The 20,724-nt window shown below is 38.8% G+C and overlaps 1 protein-coding gene across 1 annotated transcript in view; it reads left to right on the top strand.

Annotated features, from left to right (window-relative positions):
- FGD5 (FYVE, RhoGEF and PH domain containing 5) overlaps nt 1-17,136 on the top strand; it is a 74,984-nt gene extending 57,848 nt beyond the window's left edge. The window contains exons 14-21 of the mRNA XM_041425488.1: nt 1,577-1,656; nt 5,671-5,770; nt 7,844-7,981; nt 9,041-9,143; nt 11,152-11,282; nt 12,964-13,092; nt 14,817-14,965; nt 15,690-17,136. Coding sequence (XP_041281422.1) covers nt 1,577-1,656; nt 5,671-5,770; nt 7,844-7,981; nt 9,041-9,143; nt 11,152-11,282; nt 12,964-13,092; nt 14,817-14,965; nt 15,690-15,726 — 867 coding nt within the window. The 3' untranslated portion in view covers nt 15,727-17,136. The remainder of the gene's footprint in view (nt 1-1,576; nt 1,657-5,670; nt 5,771-7,843; nt 7,982-9,040; nt 9,144-11,151; nt 11,283-12,963; nt 13,093-14,816; nt 14,966-15,689) is intronic.
- The last annotated feature ends 3,588 nt before the right edge of the window (nt 17,137-20,724 follow it).

A 20,724-nucleotide genomic window follows, 5' to 3' on the forward strand; every position in this document is an offset into this window, starting at 1 on the left:
CGAGGGGAAAGAGGGGATGGACCTGTTATCAGGGCATTCCCTTGTGTCTTACAGGAGACAGAAGGAAAAACTGTAGAAAACAAACATAAAAAGCTTAAGTCTGTAACTTAGTATGACAGCCTTATTCAGACTGCATAAATAATACAAGCCAAAATCATTTACCTCTGATCGTGAAACAGGAAACAGAAAAGATTTATTATCCCATTTTGTCTCCAGCCAATGCATTCTTGTTCTCTTCAATATAGTCACTAGAGCTTAGTCTGCCTGGTTTTAAACTCCTGCTACTCAAAATTTACACATGGCTGGTTTTCATGTGCCTTTTAACTGTTTTCATCAAAAACATTAATGGTTCAAAAAGCAATTAGCCAACTTTATGGGGAAAAGGTGTATTGGGAACAATTTCATGCAGTGATACAAACCCAGTTTTTTCTTCAATAAATTTATAAATTGCAAACACAATTAAGCTGTCCTCACACTCTTTCCCTAAGTACTCATTGGTACCAGAATATATGCAATAGGAAATATTGGACCAAAGAGGTCTATTGGACCTTCATAAATGTTCTATAACTAATATTCCAATGTATTTATGTAAAAGAGCATTTGAAGTGACAAGTCAAGAGTCTGAAGATCTAGAAAACACACAAGATGAGAATTACTAATCATTAATTTCAGTGGAAAGACATAGGAAGTTTAAGGTGTTATGAAAAGGTGTGGGGATTGATCACCCCAGGGACCTGAGAGTTTAAAACTAACTCAGGGATCCCAAAATTTCCTAAGAATTGCCAAAATATTCTAATGTTTAGTGAAAAGGAGTTATGGAGCAAGTTCTTACTGAGGTACATTTGAAACACTGAGTCACTAACATAATGATGCTCGTTAATAAAAATGTATGAAACCATGAACATATGTTTCTCATCACTGGCTGTTGCTATTAGCAGGCTACTAATATACTCCATGGTAGGGAAAAAAATTTAGCTGAGCTGTAGCTTTTAAGTTGGCTCTTTTTTTTGCCTTTTTTTGTTTGTTTGTTTTTGTGGGGTTTTTGGGTTTTTGTTTTGCTTTTGTTTGTTTTAGGTTTTTTTGGGGGTTTTTTTTGTGTGTGTTTTTTGTTGTTGTTTTGTTTTTTGGGGGGTTTTTGTTTCTTTTTGTTGTTTTTCTGTTTAAGAGCCCTGCTGCAGACAGGCATTCGCTGAACTGAAGTACTTCACTGTATAGTGCCTGCATGTCAGAAAAAAGTGATTTCTATTCATTACAAGCATAGACCAAAATGCTCTGACACTTGGCAGACTAAACATCTCCTAAGTTTGTCATATTAAAACTGAACCCTCATAGATGCTTCATTCTTATAGGCTGGATTATATGATTTTTTTCCCTTCAGCACACCATCATAATGAAATAGAGATCATACCTCAATATAACAGCAATAAAGAAAACCCTAATGCCCATCTTTTTTGCATTGAAATATGAAACAGATGGTTGGGATATAAGAGGTCATATGCATTGAGACTTCTGTGGTGTACTGGTTATAGACAGCTTAACTCATGTCCACATTCATGTTCATGGCATTTGTTTCTAGGTCACTCGCCCAATGATAGAGAAAGCCCAAAACATCTTGAAGATTGAATATGGTGAACATTGCCTGACCCTGTCAGCAAGGTACTGTTTCCAGATGTTCATGGCAGAGGGTATTATATTCTAGAGCTGTATCTCCAAGTTAGTCTAACCAGTACCCAAGACTGAAATGGTGTTTCATTCTTTTTTAACTAGTGTTTTTCATTCTGCTATTGGTGACAGACAATGGCTGAGTACTTGATTACACAATCAACATTCATTAAAAATGCAAGGCTCATAAACTGTAACTAATTCAACTAATGTGCTCCCTAAAGACTAGAAGTTGGGTCTTAATAACATCAAAGATGTTATTAAGCATCAAAGTCAAAATTAAACCTTACTGGCAACCTCATGGGTTTTTCTAATAAAAGGAATTTCATTAATGAGCTTGTGTACTGCTTGTATTGATGTCAACTGGGAGTCAAGATCTCCATCCTAGGATCCCAAGCCAGTGCCAAAAAGAGATTGTAGATCAGTTTCTGATCAGAAGATAGCAGTGTACTGTATTTTTCATGGTTCTAGCCCAAAACTATCCAGCTAGTTTACATACAGCTATAGCAGAAAGGTAACTGGTTTGTTTTCCACATGTAGTTTATTACAAAAGATATAGCACACTACAGTGCTATTAAAATTAATTCTTCAAAATAACAAGGTCTTCAGTGCTTTTAAGTACTGACTTTCCCACCATCAGTCTGCAACTACAGTGTGCAACAGAATCCTAGAAAAACAGCCAACTTCCTAAATTACAAAGTGCCAGAGAAAGACAGGGATGGCACTTTCTTACTCAGAATCAGAATTTGGTACTCTCATCCTTCCCAGAGCGCTTACCATTTGTGGGGAGTGCTCAGCTACACCAATCAAAGTCTTTTGGTCCATTTCCTTTTATAACCATAACCATATCTGAGATTTCCATAGACCTCCACACTCTTCACAATCCTCAAAATATACTCACAGTAATTATGAATTACCTGCCAGTTATAAAAGCAAGATGTGTACATCTGCTGTATTGTAGAGGGGAAATTCTGTTGCATGCCCTTTCCCCAGACCAACTGAAGTTGTCATCCCTAGTGAGCAGCTTGGGATGCACTGCTTGCATTATTAGGATGTTTCTTTGCCTTTTGTACTCATATCAAGTCCATGCTTAATTAGGATAAACAAAGTATGTGAGGCAACTGTGAGCTGTGTTTATTTGTAGATAGAACAAGGACCTGAGACTAAGGTTACCCTTCTGATAACAGACAGAGGCTGGGATAGAGCCCCTTCCCTCTTCTTGTGCTGCTCATTCTGTGACCAATCTGCCGTAAGTCACCCAAGAACAGTTATTCCTCCTCCTTTTTGTACTGGCTGGCAGAGCTAATGAGATACTAGTGAGCCAGCACGCTCTCCTAACTCCATTGCACAATGTCCTTGGCCTGTTACACTTACCAAAAGAAGTGCCAAAGACAGAAAAGTGCAGAAGGCTTCAGGTATCCCTAAAGACTGTATATTTTACTGCTCACACTGAGGGGCTGCAAGCTGCACTAAAGGCCAGCGGTTAACAACCAAAGTGAAAACCTCAAAGCCTTTATATTTTTATGAGACAAGGTGAGTGAACTGAGTAAATACAGCATGAGTGCCGGGGACTAAAGGCAGTAGACCGAGGATGACCAAAGCTCAGAAGTCAGCATGGCTCTATGAGCAGATGGCACTGTAAAGTCTTTCCGTTTGCTGCTGAAAATGGCTCATTCATCTGAAGAGCCATGTTATTGGTTTAGCTGCTAATAGATTTGAGCACAGCACCTTTTTGGAGAAGGCTCATATACTCTTATATCTTTATTTGCGTTTCAAAAATATTAGTCTTGGGCACAGGTGTAACTCTGTGGTGTTTATATAAGATACCAGAGAAAATATTAGGATAACACAGTTAATATTACCTCTTGAAAGGCTGATTTAGAGTGATAGTGGCAGCGCTCTGACAAAATCCCATCCTGGTCCAATTTCTTTGTTCTGGGGATATCCCCTGCTGTCTAGTGAAATGTGGTGACAACTTGACCCCCTCTTTCTATTTGCTTAATGATGAATACATGAGCTAACATGGATAGCTCAGCACAGAAGATGCATCCCAAAAATCCTACAAGGACCAAATGTGGCAATGGATCAAGGGCTGAGCTTCTCTGAGTGTCAGAGGTACAGCAAAAATTCCACTGAGCCTTCATGCAACCAGTCAAATATCTAATTAACAACAGGCCTATGCAAATTGACATAATTGATCTTACTCATCAACCTATGGGTGTTATTCCCACATTTAGTCACTAAAAACCTGCATTTACTTCCTAGTAAATGAGTAGAAAACTTGAGTAGAAAAGAGGCTTAAGGGGCCAGTTAGATATCAGACTTTTGCTAGCTTGTTGTCCTTCTTACCTGTCTTTCCTAAAGTGGCTTTAATTTCCACCACTATATGGGCCACAATTTCCTTTGTGTTTCTTTTGAGTTTTTTTAATCATATCTTAATTCTCAAGTGAAGAGAGTTTCCATTAAACAATTAGCAAGAGAAATGTTTAAATCAGGAAAATCAGGACTTCTTTTACTGTTTTCTAGGCAGAGGACATGATTTGTCCGGAAGATACAGGCATCTTTAGATTTCTTAGAAAGTGTAATTTGACAGATGATAACTTTGGTAGTAATAAGGAGTGACTAGGCTAAATAGAGCTCTGAGCAACCTGGTCTAGGGAAAGGTGTCCCTGCCCATGGTAGGCCCATGGCATGAGATGATCTTTAAGGTCTCTTCCAACCGAAACCATTCTGGGATACTATGACTAGTAGTATGACTCTTGACAGAGGTGATCTCCTGTAACATAGCTCCTTGGCTTTCAGAGGAAGCTACCCAATTTGTAGTACATACACTAGCTCAGAGTTCTGCTCCAGGCTTGTTAAATTTTGCACAGGCTGATGCTTGTCAGACAAGGGCTTATGCTTATAGTGCAGAGGGATGCCAAGTCAAAGATCATCAAGAAAATCTGGCATTTCCTCTCTTTTTGTGCCTTTTTTTTTTTTTAAGACCACAAAACACAAATTGTTCTCAGATGTCTTGTTTGGTGGTCTTCATGAGGATAGTGTGAGGAAATCACAGCTGAACAGCAGCTGGCAATGATGCCACTGCTAGTCTTTACAACAAAGTCTAGTGGATAGCTTTAATGTGAGTGGCTGGTATGATCTGGAGAGGGGAGACCACACTGAGTTGCATTCTCTCCTGTGACTGAAGCTAGAAACCGCTAGAGCTGTGCAGAGTTTCACATGAACAGGAAATGCACAGTTTGAAGTCACAGCAAAAAAACCAGCTAAAACAGGCAGGATACCTCACGGCTGTAACAGAGCAATTGCATCTGTAAAATAACAGGCACCCACCCTGCTGGTTTTCGGAAATAACTGGACTAGCAGGGAAATGCAAAGTGCTAACTGGTTTGCCTTGTGCACAGGGGCATCTAGGGGCCATTCTGGAGAACTACTGGCCACCACGGGTAGCTGCAACTCCTTCATTAATTGCTGGCTTCTGTTCCAGGAGACTGGACGTTGTCTGTGAAGAAGCTTAAGGAAAATTGAATCATTCACATCTCTGCCGTGGGTGATACACTTCTGCATTTCCCAATATGCAATTCACCTAAGCAGACCACTGTAGAGATGAGCATAAACACGCTTGCTTTGAGCAACCCACATATGCCAACACTCTATGTACTAGAGTGCCTAAAAGATAGGGCAGACAAAAAGAAGGACAAAACCAGACACTTCATATTGTCCTGTGTGATCTACGATCGAGGAGCTTATAGCAAAGCTAGAGACTACTTTGAAAAATTTTCTGGGTATTTAGTTCCTTCTCAGTCACAGTCCTAAGCATGGAGCTACACTAATCATCACTCTGAATATGTCCAACACTCTATTTTGTTCCTGATCAGAAAATTATAAGTTCAATGCAGTAGTGAGGAAAAGCAAACATTCATGAAGTGAAACTTTTCTCCTCTGATCAGTTTCTTTCAGTCCCTGCTGTACATGGCATTGACTGTTCTGCTGTATTTCATTCCCCAGCTCTTGCTCAGAAAGGGATGACTGGTACAGCTGCATCACCAAACACATGCCAGATGACTGCAAAGCTCACAAGACTTCGACTTTCCACAGTAGCGTGGAGGTAAAAGGAGACCAAATCTTTCAATGCTTGAAAAGGGAAGGGAGAGAGAGAGAGAGAGGAAAGGAGGAGGGTTATACAATATGGAATTCCTAGCAGCCAGACATTCCATTTTCATTTAAACAAGCATGCCAAGCTTGAACAATGAAACTCATCACAGCTCATGGGCTATCTCTGAAATATTAGTCACACTCCATACTCTGTGGCCTTTGCTTAGTTCTTCTGGAGGAAGATTGTTTTGTCCTAAATTACAAACAAGTAGTTATTTTGGATTAATTGAAAATAGCTACAAACTTCATAGATTAAAAAAAAAAAACAAACAACACGCTACCCATTAATTACACTAATATCATATACACAATAAAGTCACTATCAGTGCAAACTCCACCAGCGATATTGAAATTGTACCAGTGCAATTATGCATATTATTATCTCATTATTTTCAGTTATTCTACTCCCAGTTAAGGAGGCAAAACCTGCATCTGATAAAAAGTAAAAAAACTATTTTAGATTATGTAGAGCCCCAGTTTTAGTAAATAAGAGAGAGTGCTGGTGAGGCCACATCTGGAATGCTGTGTCCAATGCTGGGGTCCTCAGTATGATACATGGAAACCTTGGGAAGAGTCAACAAAGGGCAGCAAAGCTGATGAGGGACTGGAGCACCTCAGATAGGAGAAAAGGCTGAGAAAGTTGGGACTGTTCAGCCAGGAGAAGAGGCTCAGGGAGAATCTACTGAATGAATACCTGGAGCGTACAAAGAAGAAGCCAGGCTCTGTCCAGTGACAGGACTAGAGGCAGCGGCCACAAACTGAAACACGGGAAATTTCTTCAAACAGCAGCAAAGACTTTTTCACCCTGAGGGTGACTGAGCACTGGCACACAGGGTTGCCTGAGTAGGTTGTGGAGTCTCCATCCTTGGAGATATTCAGAAGACACCTGGACACAGTTCTTGCCAACTGCCACTATGTGGCTTTGCCTGAGCAGACTGGTTGAACCAGGTGACCTTCAGAGCTCCTTTCCAAATTCAACCATTCTATAAATTAATTCCTAGAAAATTAATTTTCTAGGACCTCAGAAAGTAAAAAATAAATTCAAAACCAGTTTTAAATACTTAACAGAAAAAAAAAATAAATTAGTCAATTTAGTAATCTAAACCAAATCCTTTTTCAACAAATGAAACAATAATTTATTTTGCATCTCTGCCTCTGGTATAAACTTGAATGCTCACATGGAGAAACTTGGAGGAAGTTGATTTGTCTGTGTTTAGATCCTGTGTGTCAGCAAAAGTCTAATTTCCACATAGGAAACAATCCTTCAAAAGCACAAAAGTTTGTCCTACTTGTGCCAAATGCTGAGCTGCTGTGAACTGACAATGGGGCACTCATAATACTTTGGTGCTGAACTTGAAGTAGCACACCTTATTAGCTTGCGTTCAGTTCCGCACTGATCGCGGCTCCCTGGGCTTGGAGAAAAGGCACCTGAACATCACTGCCATGTGGTGCATTTCAAGAACTAGGAACAGCAAATGCATTTTCTAAAGCTGCTTACATATATTGAGATCAACCAGAAAGCATGGATCGGATTTGGAGTGGGGTAAATTCATCCTTGGTTCTACTGTTTTCTTTATTCTCCCTTCCCTTATCACACAGCCGACCCAAGGTGTGATGAAAAAGAGCTCAGGTGCTTTTTCAATTGAAAGTTGTAGAGCTTTTTATGGATATTATTTCAAAAGATGCTAACAAAAAGATGCTTTGAAATCATGTTCCTACCTGCAATTTTCATATGGAATTAGTCAGATACTTATCGGATGTGGAAGAGCATCAGGGTCTGACCAAAAATAGATTTATGTGGATTTTTACTTTTTGTGACTCTAGCTGTAACAGCAGTGTATACTAATTTTTCAATGCTGAAGCAGCTGTATGTCACATATATAAGTGCATTAGGAATGAGAAAGTTTGGGGATCTTAGCAAGTGAAGGTAGACTGAAATAAGAGAATTGTATGTAATGCAACAGGGCTGACTAAGTGGACTTAGGAAGTGTGGATGCTTCTTCATTTATTCTTCTTTGATTTTAAGCTAAGGGAAAGGCTTGGAATACCCTTGGGTGAGAGGCCTCCTACACTGGTGCCCGTGTCCCATGTCATGATGTGCATGAACTGTGGCTGTGACTTTACCCTCACTTTGAGGCGACATCATTGCCATGCCTGCGGGAAGGTAAGAGCTGTGCAAGCTTCTCAGGGGGGTTTTATTCACACCTCTAGGACATTGGCGGCCACTGCTGTAACTTGAAAATTTGTAGCGACATCAAGATCAGAATTCAACTTCCTATAGAACCAGTGAGCGCTTTGCTAAATTAGCTAGTTAGGTTTCTGATGTTACTAGAAGGAATAACAGTAACCTTGCCTTAAGGTCAAATTACCTCCCAAAGGCTAGTGGTTAGAAGCTGACAGAGTAATTGTTGAGTGCCACCCTTATATCTAACACACAGCTAGCTCTAGAGACAATGAAGAAATACACTAAAAATACAGACTCTGTTCTGGAACAGAGCAGTAGCACAACTACTCCATGTTCTGTCCCTAATAACAGCTGGCAAAATGATCTTCCAAGGAAAGTGAAGAAACTCAGGAGCAGAGCATGGTTTGATCAGTGACTAAAAGGAAGGTTTTTTCTGTGCTCCAAGGAGCTGTTGCCTTTTGCCCTAAAGCTCAGGGGATCTATAAGCTTTCTTGATTTTGTCCCTTAACTTCTGACTATAGAGATTTTCCTGTATACATCAGCTTGCAGTCCTGTTTTAAACCATGGCTGTCTTTTAACCTGATTTTAAAATTTATTTTAATAAAACTACCAGCAATTTTTGATAGGATATAAAAGCATTTAACTTAATCTTTTTTCCTAATTCCACTGAGAAAAATCAAATCTGTTCATATACAGGGTTTGGAGGAACACACAGGCTTATTTAAGAAAACAGTGTTACTAACAAAGCTATGAAAATAGATTGTATTAAGGTGGTCTTTCTGTGATTCAGTGGTAGGGAAGGTATAAATTCCTGGAGAGAAGGACACAGCAATGGTGTGCAACCAAATACAGTGACCAATTCTGCTTGGCTTACAAAAATGTAAAGCTACAGCAATCACATTTCAATCAGCAGATTCAGTAGAGAGTCGTGTCTGGTCCACTATCCAACTACCTCTCCCAGCCAGCTCAGAGGATTTGTTTTGTATACGCATATCTATAAAGTTATATTGTATTTATGTGCCCCTCTTGCTGAAACAGATTGTATGTCGAAATTGTTCAAGAAACAAGTACCCTATGAAGTACCTCAAAGATCAAGCAGCCAAAGTCTGTGATAACTGCTATGTGGAACTTAAAAAAAGAGGTAAGATTCCTTAATTCCTGGCAAAACAGACAAATTGATTTCCTGACTGTATAATGAGGATGATTTAGGATCTGCCATCTATATTGTGTTTTGTTAAATTTTTACTCCTCATTTCAAGTTTGAGGCATGTGTATTGAGGTGCTGGGAGAGCCAGGCTATATAGAAGCTAAAACTGTTTAGCGAGCCATAAAATCAAGTTTAGCAAACTCTTTTTTCAGACTGGAAGGGGGAAACTTAGGTTAGCTCTACAAAAGAAATTCTTTGCTCAGAGGGCGATGAGGCACTGTCACAGGTTTCCTGGAGAAGCTGCAGCTGCCCTGTCCTTTGGAAGTGTTCCAGGCCAGGTTGGATGGACCTTGGAGTGATCTAGTGAAAGGTGTCCTGCCCATTGCAGGGGGTGGAACTAGATGAAGTTTAAGGTCTCTTCCAACTCAAACCATTCTGGGATTCTATGATTATTAGCCAATTCTGAGAGCTCCCCTGGCCTTTGGATAAACCAGAATAATGACAAAAACAATGTCCTACGAGGAACAGCTGAGGATTGAGTTTGCCTCCTTTGAAGATAAGGAGTCTGAAAGGTGACCTCAGTGCTCTCTGCAGCTTCCTGAGGAGAGGACATGGAAACAGTGGTGCTCATCTCTTCTCCCTCTGATCCAGTGACAAGACACATGAGAAAGGTTCAGCACTCCAGCAGGGAAGGTTCTGACTTGACATGAGGAACAGAGGGTGACCAAACATTGGAACTGGCTTTCTAGAGAGGTGGTCTATATCCCCTGCCTCTCAGTGTTTTAGACATTTAAACAATGCCCTTAATAACGTGTTGTAGTGTTTGGGCAACCCTTAACTGGTCAAGTAATTGGACTAGATTTTTGCAGGTTCTTCCTAACGGAACTATTTTATTCTGTGATGTAATTATAGGTGATAACTATTCCCTGTCATTTCTAATTAATTATCCATTAAAATAAAACAGTGTCTTTGTGGTTCTTCACTGTCCTCATCCATGCTGTAGCTTTTACAAAAAGAAACACAGGCTAAGTGCAGAGTCACTAGAGCTGTTCTACAGGGCGAGGTTATCTAGTTACAGATGAAAGTGTGAATTCAAAGCAGAAGAGCTACTGCCTATCTAGAACTTTGTATTATTATCCTACCATATAAGTTTCTTCTGATTTAAGTACACATCCAAATAAAAGACAAAAGCAGGAGAGGGGTTAAAAATATATGGACAGAGACTGAACAGGAAATAATTTGCCTGCATAACTACTCATGTAGACAGTGTCTAAAAGTAAGCTTACTACATTGCTCGGAAAAAAAAAGGCACGGACAGATGAAGTTTCATTTTCCCCTCCTGATTAAACAAATTCACACTAGCTAAGAAATCACATAAACAGATGCTGTCACAACAGCCAAAAAATCAACCCCGAGCCAATGTGTGTCCAGAAATAGTAACTCAGATTTGTGGTAGACTAATGCTGTGCTTTACTAAGAGCTTCCAAATAATGTGTTGCCAGAAGTGAAGTCATGAAGATATGAACTCAGACGTGTCGGCCTAATGGAAATTTTCAGATACAAAATAACTGTCTCCCATGTACAATTCAAAGAGGATGAACAGAAATACAGATGAACGTTGCAAATACAGAAAGAATGTTGCATTAGGGAATCTATCCTGAAAAGGTGTTACAGAATGTAGAGGAGGAAGATGTCAAAGCCATATGCTTAATGCTCATTTTAAATAAGAAGAAAACAAGCTGTGTTTTGTGCTTTATTAGCTTTCTTGCAGGCCTTATCAAGAAACTTTAGGTTAATGGTACTAACTGAGGGTGCCATGGAACCCACTAATCAGACTTTAAAAGGTGATTTGAAAGAAAGGCTAAAATAAAAACTGTGTGTGGAGGCAGCATTGCATGTTCTTTAGTTATTTGTATTAGTGTATCATGTTTCTACCCTAGCCTGATATATACCAACTTATTAATTTTCCCCCTTCCCTTTCTGAATTTCCTTAATCTTGCAGAGCGGCCACTAAGTGTGAGCTTCCCTCCAACTTCATCCAGGTGTTCAAGCAGTGCCTTCTCCTCTGTTTTCCATAATATACATTACTCATCTTTTAAGAAGCAGAAGAAAATCCCTTCAGCTCTCATGGAGGTAGGAACCAAACTGTCTGAGAAAGGCAAGTAACTGCAGAAAACTGTGTGCTCATATTTCAGCAGCTATGATTTTAATTTATACTCTGCAGTGGGCTCAGCACATGACTTGGTTTGCTTTCATCATGAAATATTTTTGTTTGTTTTTTTTTGGTTTGTTTGTTTGTTTTTTTTTTCTTTTTGCTTTTCACAGTAGTGTTCACAAAAATACTGTGAGCTCTAAAGGTTCCACAGAAGTGTCTTGAGCCCACTGAGAGAATGGGAGAGTGTGGTACTTTAATTTGCTCATCAGCCTATGAAGTCTTGAAAAAACTAAAACATTTTCAAAGTACTAGATAGAACAAGAGGACAGATGAACAGAGCACGATATACTGTTCATCAGTTACCTTTCTTAACAAAACCCTTACTTCTGAAACCTTACTTTGATTTCAAGAGAAATAAAATAACACTTCCTTAGGAAATAGACTTAGTGAGTAGTCCTTGGCAGTCAATTCAAGAGCACTCATATTTCACCAGGCACTTTACCTCCAGCTCAAACAAAACTATTTCAAATCAAATGGGTAAAGTCTTGATTTCACCAATGTAAACAAAATTCCCTCCAATTTTAATGGGGCCATGACTTCTCCAATTGTGTTTGTTTTCTTTCCAGAAACAAGGTGCCGATCATGTTGATGATTGATTCTAGGTAGCTAAACTGCCCACTGAACTTGAGTACAGTAAGGTACTCCCATTTCTGCAGGCATTTATCATTGTATTAAAGAGACTAGGGAAAGAAACAAATTTCTTGAGATTTGTTCATGAAACTGTGCCAAAGACATAAGCATGTAATACAAACACACAAACTGAGTACTAAAAAAGCTAGCAGGCAGAATTTCAACCCCATGAGGAAGAAAGCATCACCTTTGTATCCACAGGGAAGCAGCACATCTTTATTAACATGAACTGTGTCATAGTAGCATTGCTCCACGTCCTGGAACATTTCTGTCCTGCTGCAAAACACTGCTATATTAATTCTCAGTCGTCTCTTCTATCAGTGTTACAAAAACTGGTTTTGAATCTCTGCCCTTTGTTTCCAAATCCAATACTACTACAGTTTACTGCTGTAACTAATGATGTACACTGCATTCTGTGTGCATGTGTGTAGATCCATCTACTCAAAACATGGATTTTTAAGAACATTAAGCACTTAGATCTCAAAATATTTCTATGAGAGGAGCAAGTCTTCTGAGAAATATTATTTCAAAAATGAAACCAAGTCATTATCAAAGTGATTAACATAAATTAATATAAAAGCACAGCAAGGCCCTATATATACCTACATCTCAAAAGTGTTCAGCCACAAGACTGTAATTCACTTCTGGAAGACTACTTTTAAAATATGAAAAGCTCCCAAAAAACACCAGATGTGGGAAAAGGGACAAGTTTGGCTTTTCAGAACACAACTGTAATCTTACTGACCTCAATAATAACTCAGCTGCATATTTTCCATTAGAGTTACTGAGAATTAAGTTCAACTATAAATGTTCAAACAGTTAAAAAAAAAACATAATACCATGCTTATATTTTTTCTGTATCAATACATTTAAGGTTTCACTTAGTGGTTGGTGTGATGCAAACGTGCATAATCAGGAAGGGAAAAAACTTTACTGTTACAAATCCTAATTTCTCCTACCATGCTCCAGGTGGCAGCCTCAGGAGAGGGAGCTACCATCAGTGGTTACCTCAGCAGATGTAAGGGAGGCAAAAGACACTGGAAGAAACGCTGGTTTGTTATCAAAGGCAAAGTCCTCTACACCTACATAGCAAATGAGGTACTGTGCAATCTGTCTTGAAATAGTTTTCTATCTGAGACTCCTTCTTTACTCCCTACAGGCAGAAGACCAGTAAATGGGAAAGGTGTAAACAGTAGTCGTTGCAGCTGCCTGTTTCTGAGACCTGGTGCTAACAGACTGACTCAGCCTCAGTGCTATCTGGACCTGTCACTATTTGACTGGACCTTCATTATTTGATTTCTTATTCATACGATTACAAATTGTCAATCACTGGAAACCTTAACATACATATTTACAGCTAAAGACTTTGAGATCCTTTGGCATTCTCTGGTGCACTTAGTAACTGTATATGTTTGTAGATAAAAAGTACTATGATCCATTTCTGGTGGGGAGGAGAATCTTGTAGTTTGGCAAATATAAGCAAGACATACTTGTTGAACTAGCACCAACAGGGAAAGGCAGGAGGCACTCTGCAGAAGTGAGAACAATGTCTTCTGTGCTGGCCTGCAAGCTCTTCCTTACAGTCAAGGAGTCTGGGTATTAGCTATTTCATTTTCATGTATTTTATCTCTCTTCTTTTTTTTTTAATAGCTGTAATACAGATAAACTTGAAGTGTGATATAAAGTTTGGTTATAATGGATAGATTTCATAAGATTATTCATATTCTTATTCATAAGATTAGATTTCATCTAATGGATAGATTTCATTCATTTTGCTCAAATAAAGGATACAGAATGCAAAAATCTGACAAAGCAATGCTTGGTACTTTAAGCCTTTAGAATACTTTGCAAACATCAGATATTTAAACTTGCATCACCATCATCCCTGTGATGGTTACATGAAGCAATGTTATCCCCTTTAAACAGATGAGGAGATTGAGTCACAAAAGGATTCATGGTTTGGCCAGCAGTTCAGACTGTTAGCATCAAATTCTGTATCCAACACAATTACCTTATCTCTTTTAACCTTAAAGATTATTATTTCTGGTTCATCAATAGGAAAAAAGGCAACAATGTGTTACTTTATATTCCTAGTTTGCAATTTACCTTCTAAAAGCAGAGGCAAAGGCAATATACACATATAACCTACCTAAACATAGTGACCAAAACTGCAGCTATCAGTAACAGCTAAACTGCAATTTCATTAAGGCTTATGGTTTTCTTTAACTTGTACAAAACTGTGTCTGCCAAGCAAAATTCATGGATGTTTCTTGGGAGTAAATTAATGATTAATTGCATTACTAACTAGGAAATTTCCAAGCAGCCTTTTGGAAAGCATGTGTGCTGTTTGAAAAAGAGCAGATTTCTAAAAAAGTCACTAGTGCTGTAAAAGAAATTACAAGTTACCAAAAGGACCACTACTTGTAGTCAGCAAATAAAAATGATTGAAAGAAACATAACTGGAAGTGAGTCTCAGGCTTTCAGAACTGCTGCTGTACTCTTAGTACTCTCAAATTTGCCTCCTGGACCATAATGTCGAAGGCAGCCATCAAAGGAATGGCTGATTTGACCTTCATGGCCATGTGGATGATCATGAAGAACTGGACTTTGAGAGATGGTGTTCAAGACTTGGACTAGATAAAACATGTGCAGTGCACGGGCACTGCTCCTGTTTGGGTTAAAAGCCATGCATCCAGCAGAACATCCACACTACTGCTTTGGCAGAACTGTCACAGGGGGGTTGTATAATTTGCTTTTCAGAAAGAGCCCTCAGACTGTTACAAGCCTTCTCTCTACATTTTGGTTCACTTCTTTGCTTTCAGGACAAAGTTGCTACAGAAAGTTTGCCTTTGTTGGGTTTCACCATTGCCCCAGAAAAGGAGGAAGGAAGCATGGATACAGTTTTTCATCTCTATCACAAGCAGACGCTCTTTTATAGCTTCCGAGCAGAGGATAACAATTCAGCACACAGGTATGTGGATAGACTTCCACATTGGACAGTGAGCTTACCTAGGGATTTTTCCCTCGTTCACTTCAGAACACCTTTGTAACAGATGAAACAAACAGCTTTCAGAATTTTGATTAAGCCAGATTGCATGTGACCAGCCTGACTGACATTAAAAATCTACCTGGTGCTTTTCAGTTCCTTCAGGAAGGAGAATTTGCTCCCTTCTGTAGGTAAAGAAGAGACTGAGCCTCAAGAGTCTTAGCTAGCAGTCTGTCAAAGGTGATTACTGTAGAAAAACATCTAGTTTATATGTTAAATTTACCCAGCTCTTACTTTTCTCATCCACAAATAATTGTTTGGATTTCCATTCTAATGCTACTGCTTTCACATAATAAGATAGTAACAAAATTTGTAGTAAAAATACAGCACCACAAGACACACAGAAAAAGAAATTAGTATTTATAGGAGGTTTGATTGCTTTAAATCATACCTCACCAGATTCATCTTCCCTATTCTAAGAAAGCACTATCTTTGAGATTTTACAATAAATTACTGGTCAAGATTGTACTAGAAAGCAAGAGTACCAGTACTCAGCTCCCTGCTTTAATCACAGAACTCTTGTTCCTCATTAGAGTTGGGATGGAAAATAAGAACATAAAGCATGAACAAGACTGTAAAGTACTTTTTTTTTTTTGTTAAAATGAAAAAAAAAATTATATGTACCATTTTTCTTTCCTCTGCTTTTTAGGTGGATTGAAGCCATGGAAGAAGCATCCATATTATAGCAGCTTTCACTCAATGAACTTGGAATAAATTCTCAGATTTCTACACATTTCCAGCAACCCTCTTCTGACTTACAAAACTGAACAGTGTATTTCAGGCCCACTGGCCACACACACTGGATCTGAACTGTTTCCAGCTTGCTCTTTTCCTTCCTTCTTCTTACATACACATTGTTGCAAATGAAAATTTCAAGATAAGAGATTATTTATGGTGATCTTTTTGTCTGTGCAAGTTCAGCCTGTACTATAAGCTTCTCTTCTGATCCCACAGTAAACTAAGTCTAACATCAAGTCCAGAAAATACATGGAAATATTGACTACAGTAAGTAACAGACTCAGTTTTACTTATTCCAGAGAACTATCCTATTTCATTGGGTTGGTTTTGATGTCTACCGTGACACCAGAAACAATGCAGTAATCAACAAATGATCATTTAAAGCACTTTATCATTTTTTATTGAATTACAGCTTCATTTTCTTCATGTTTCTAAGGAGTTCTGTGGCCTGATTTATTACTCGTCCATTAACAGGTGCCAGCATGAAAATATGCCCTGCATATGCTAAATTGCTTCCACAGAAAATGAAGGAAAAACACCTTCAATTTACCTGGTCTACCAACACTTCACAGTAACTATGATCCAACATAGTTACTTACTATCAATTTATAATTTTACACAAATCACCGTATAATTTATGTTAAAGGTTTAGTTTCATATCACTGCAGTACTTTGAAATGCACTCCAGTGGCTCTATAGAGCCAGATGCTGAATTATATCTCTCTAAATACTTCAGACACAAACCCAAGGTTATTTTTAATTTATTATTAAACTACAGACAGTTTTTATTTAACACATCTACCTAGTAGTGTTAAGATTTTTATCATCTATTTAAATACTGTATCTTTATTTTTAAAATTCCTGTTGTTTCTGCTGTTCTTGTTATGAAAAATGCCATCAAAAGTTTAATCCACGTAACCAGCACAGCATTTGAAATATGCTGGCTGGACTGAAATGCACTTGTCTGAACCTGCTCTGCTGGAGTAATTTGGAACTCCTGTGGCCACACCTGTCCTATGTCAGACTGCTGTCGTGTTTTACACCAGCTGAGGATATAGATCTCTCGAGTTTGGGGGGTGGGGTTTTTTGTTTGGTTTGGGGTTTTTTTGTTCTGTGGGTTTTGGGGTTTTTTGGTTTGTTTGTTTGTTTTGGTTTGGGGTTTTTGTTTGTTTGGTTTGTTTTTTTGGTTATTGTTGTTGCGGTGGGGATTTTTAGTGTTTTGGGTGGGAGTTTTTATAAAGAAGATTGAGAAGAGATGTTCTAATCATTGCAATGCAGTGGTTTTGTCCTCAGTCATAATATTTAACTGAGGAACAGAATGACATCTATGATTAAAATATATCTTTGTATAAAAATAACATGCTCAAGAATTTACTTACATTAAATTATATTGGTGGGAATTTTTTATTCCTTTTATTTTTCCCTTTCTTCAAGAAACTTAACGGAGATCTGAATTTTTGACTCTAACAAATTTCTTAGAATTGTCCATATTTTTAAAGCTTCATAATATATATCCAAATGGTAAGGTAGATCAGTTTATCACCTGGATAAACAAGCTTAAAGAAACAAATACACACCTACCACTAAATAAAAAGGTAATTTTGGGTTTTGGGGTTTTTTTTATACATTTGAGTCTGACCATTCCATTAAGCATATATTATCATGTGCAAACAGAAAGCCAGAATGAGAAAAATAAAACTTTTGTTAATGGATGAACAGCAAGGTTAACTCTGTTTCATGTAAGAGCCATGGCCTTGCTACCAATGCACTATAAATGTTTATCTCCCCTTGAAAATATTTTGCACCGACAAGAAAAATAAAACAACATTGAATACAGAGCAAGATCTCTAGCCATGGTCTGAAACAAAACAAAGCTGCACTACAGAATGACAATATTATGAAGACTTAGGTGCTGACAGTAATGACTGTTGTATGAAGCTTTCAGTTAGAAGCAGGAAATGAACATGAAAATATTTTGTTGTAAAAAATAAGATACAGTGCTATTAAACATTGGTTTAAGTAATGTAGAGAAATAAAAGAGCAAAACATAACTGCAGTTCTACAGGCTTTTCCTTTACACTATTACCACCTTCTTTAATTCCAGCTTTGCAGTTCCAGTTATTGTTAACAGACACTTGCCTATTAAACAGTTCTCTGACAAATAAGGAAAAGCATCAAATCAGATGATGGTACTGGAGGCCTTCTGGTAGAAACAGGATTTAGACCTAATTGGTATGATGACGTGTTTCAATCACGCTGATTTATCTTCTGTAAAGCCCGCCTATGTTACTTCATCTTGACTTCAGTTACAGATACAAATGGTCTCAATGCATCATAAAGAGGGGAAAAAAAAGAAAATGTCCTCACAATTTCAGTCCTACTGTTAACTGAATTTGAGCAAAGCTAAGCACCAGAGACAGAAATTTTAATTTCAGAATTCACCCAGTAATCGCCTTTTAGAAAATGCTAACATATTAAAATAGAGGTATACACTCAGTTTACTACCTGACATTTACTAACACAGCTTTTACTTACTAATTTATAGCTAGTATTACTCCTTCTAAACAAAAATTTTGTTCCATGTCTTCACAAATATGATTAAAAAACTTAGTAGTAAGTCACAATGTATGAGCTGCTCAGCCAACACCTAGGATCAAGCTTCTCCCATTTGTTGTTTCAGAGTTTTTCTATTTATTAATTGATTTATTAAAAAGCATTAAGGTTATTAATTATTATCTACAAGTAATATTTAAACCTATTTTATGGTATATGCCTAGTTAAAATCTGGTTTTTAACAGTTATTAAATTTTTCTTCCAAATCAAAGTACAAGTCATTTGGAGATGGAGAACACCAACATGACAAGATCCTATACCACTTACACAAGCACTGCTGGTCAAGACCTTGGACTGCTGCCCTTCCTGAGCTGGTTCTCTGCTGCTTTTACCACACAGCTATGAATACCAGCCAGGCTTTCCTATTTGCATGCTGCTGTGATACAAAAGCAGTAAAAACTATGTTGGCTGTAACAACATTAAGTGAATATCACTGCATGTGAAGGTGAAAGAAAGAGACAAAATTCAGTGAGGGGAAAAGGTATTCCTTTAAATACTAAGGGACAAAATGCTAGTCTAACTCCACAAGTAACTTGGGAACATAAATTACAAACTTCTGTGTGTTAGAAGCACTGCGATTCTTCAGCCTGGGTAACACTGTGACACCACTTTTCATCAAATTTTGACAAGAAAGTTTCTATACTCCAGGGCATTGTGGTATGAGGTCAAAGGTAGAACTTGATGATCATGAAGGTCTTTCCCACCCTTCATGATTTTATGTAGTGATATTTTTCTGCAGCAACAAAGCCTACAGCAGGCAGCAAACTCACTTTTACTAAGAGACAAACATGGAGAAATTATGGCAAACCTCCCACTTGATGGAGGTCACCAACTTCCCTCTGCACTGACCAGCCATGTGCAAACCCAAATGAAAGGCATGAGGACTCATACTTTAAAAATAATTTCTAACACTTAAAAGAGAGATTTCAATTGAATGTGGCATTAACTAGACCAAACAGTTCTGTTAAAATCTTGTCAGTCACTTGTAATTGTTGATTTCTTCCATACTACATATTGGCTGTGCTCTGACAATTTGCCTTGAAAGTTCCCATAAAATTTTAGGCAACTGAAATGAGAACTTAATAAAAACCCCAAACAACTGAGCTGTACAGTACTGTCTATCCCAAACATTCAAAACACATTAACAACTTCAAACCCTATTTGCATTTTATATTACTTGCTATGCGCTGAGTTTTGATCCCTCTGAGTCCATTATGTGCTTTTTCTGCCACCATCATAGCCAGAGAGAGAGCTTTAACCTCTCACAGCCCACACGTTCATTGTAGAGGTCCTCTCCTTCCACACCTAGAGCCTCCTTCCCACCCCAAAAGTATGCACATCTTACCTCAGACCCGTAGGGAATTTAATCTGTTCTCCTGGGCAGGGAATAATTTCCACAGGGTTTCTTCCTTCCTCTTTTTGCATGGCAGCTTCTAGCACATTTTTTTCTTCTGAGGAAACTATCCTACTTAATAGGAGGAGCTAAAACCTATTTGTTATCCACAGGTGCGTTTGAAACTGACCACAACTAAAATCCTTTCTCAGCTAAGGCTGGGAGCAGTTCACTCTTCCCGGGCAGGAGCTGCAGCTGGAGGAGAGGCCTCCTCGGGCCAGCCCGTGCTCCCTGAGGAGGGCAGCTCTAAGGAGGGCAGCCCGTTGTCCCGTGAGGAGGGCAGCCCTGAGGAGGGCAGCCCTGAGGAGGGCAGCCCGTTGTCCCGTGAGGAAGGCAGCCCTGAGGAGGGCAGCCCGATGTCCCGTGAGGAGGGCAGCCCTGAGGAGGGCAGCCCGTTGTCCCGTGAGGAGGACAGCCCGTTGTCCCATGAGGAGGACAGCCCTGATGAGGACAGCCCGTGGTGCCACTCGCCCTCTCGGCAGGACCTGCGAGATGAGGATGCGTGCCGGATGGGAGAGGGAGTGAAATCACACTTGGCAGAAAGCAGTGGCTAGAGAAGGTGGTATTTTAATTTTTGGCTTTCTCACCATCCACATCCCTTTTAACTGGCAGTCAGATACATTTTCCCCAAGTCTGCTTTGCTCACGACAGTAACTGTTAAGTGATGGCTCTGTCTTTATCTTGACCTATGAGCTTTTTCATGTAATTTTCTCCCCATCCTACTATAGAAGAGGAGGGGAAAGTGAGTGACTGGGTTATCATGTGGCTGGAATCCACAGTCAGCTCACCACAGTGTGGTAGATAGATGTAACTATTTTCTTTGCTGCCAGTCTAGTTATTAACCTTGACTTGTTATCTCAGTTCTCTTTGAGGTTTTTCACCTGTGGCATCTTCTGTTAATTTCTCTCCAGTCATAGCAAAGGCCAAAAAGCAGCTTTTA

The sequence above is a fragment of the Onychostruthus taczanowskii genome, unplaced genomic scaffold (genome assembly GCF_017590055.1).
Source record: "Onychostruthus taczanowskii isolate IOZ18803 unplaced genomic scaffold, ASM1759005v1 scaffold9, whole genome shotgun sequence".
NCBI classification, from domain to species: domain Eukaryota; kingdom Metazoa; phylum Chordata; class Aves; order Passeriformes; family Passeridae; genus Onychostruthus; species Onychostruthus taczanowskii.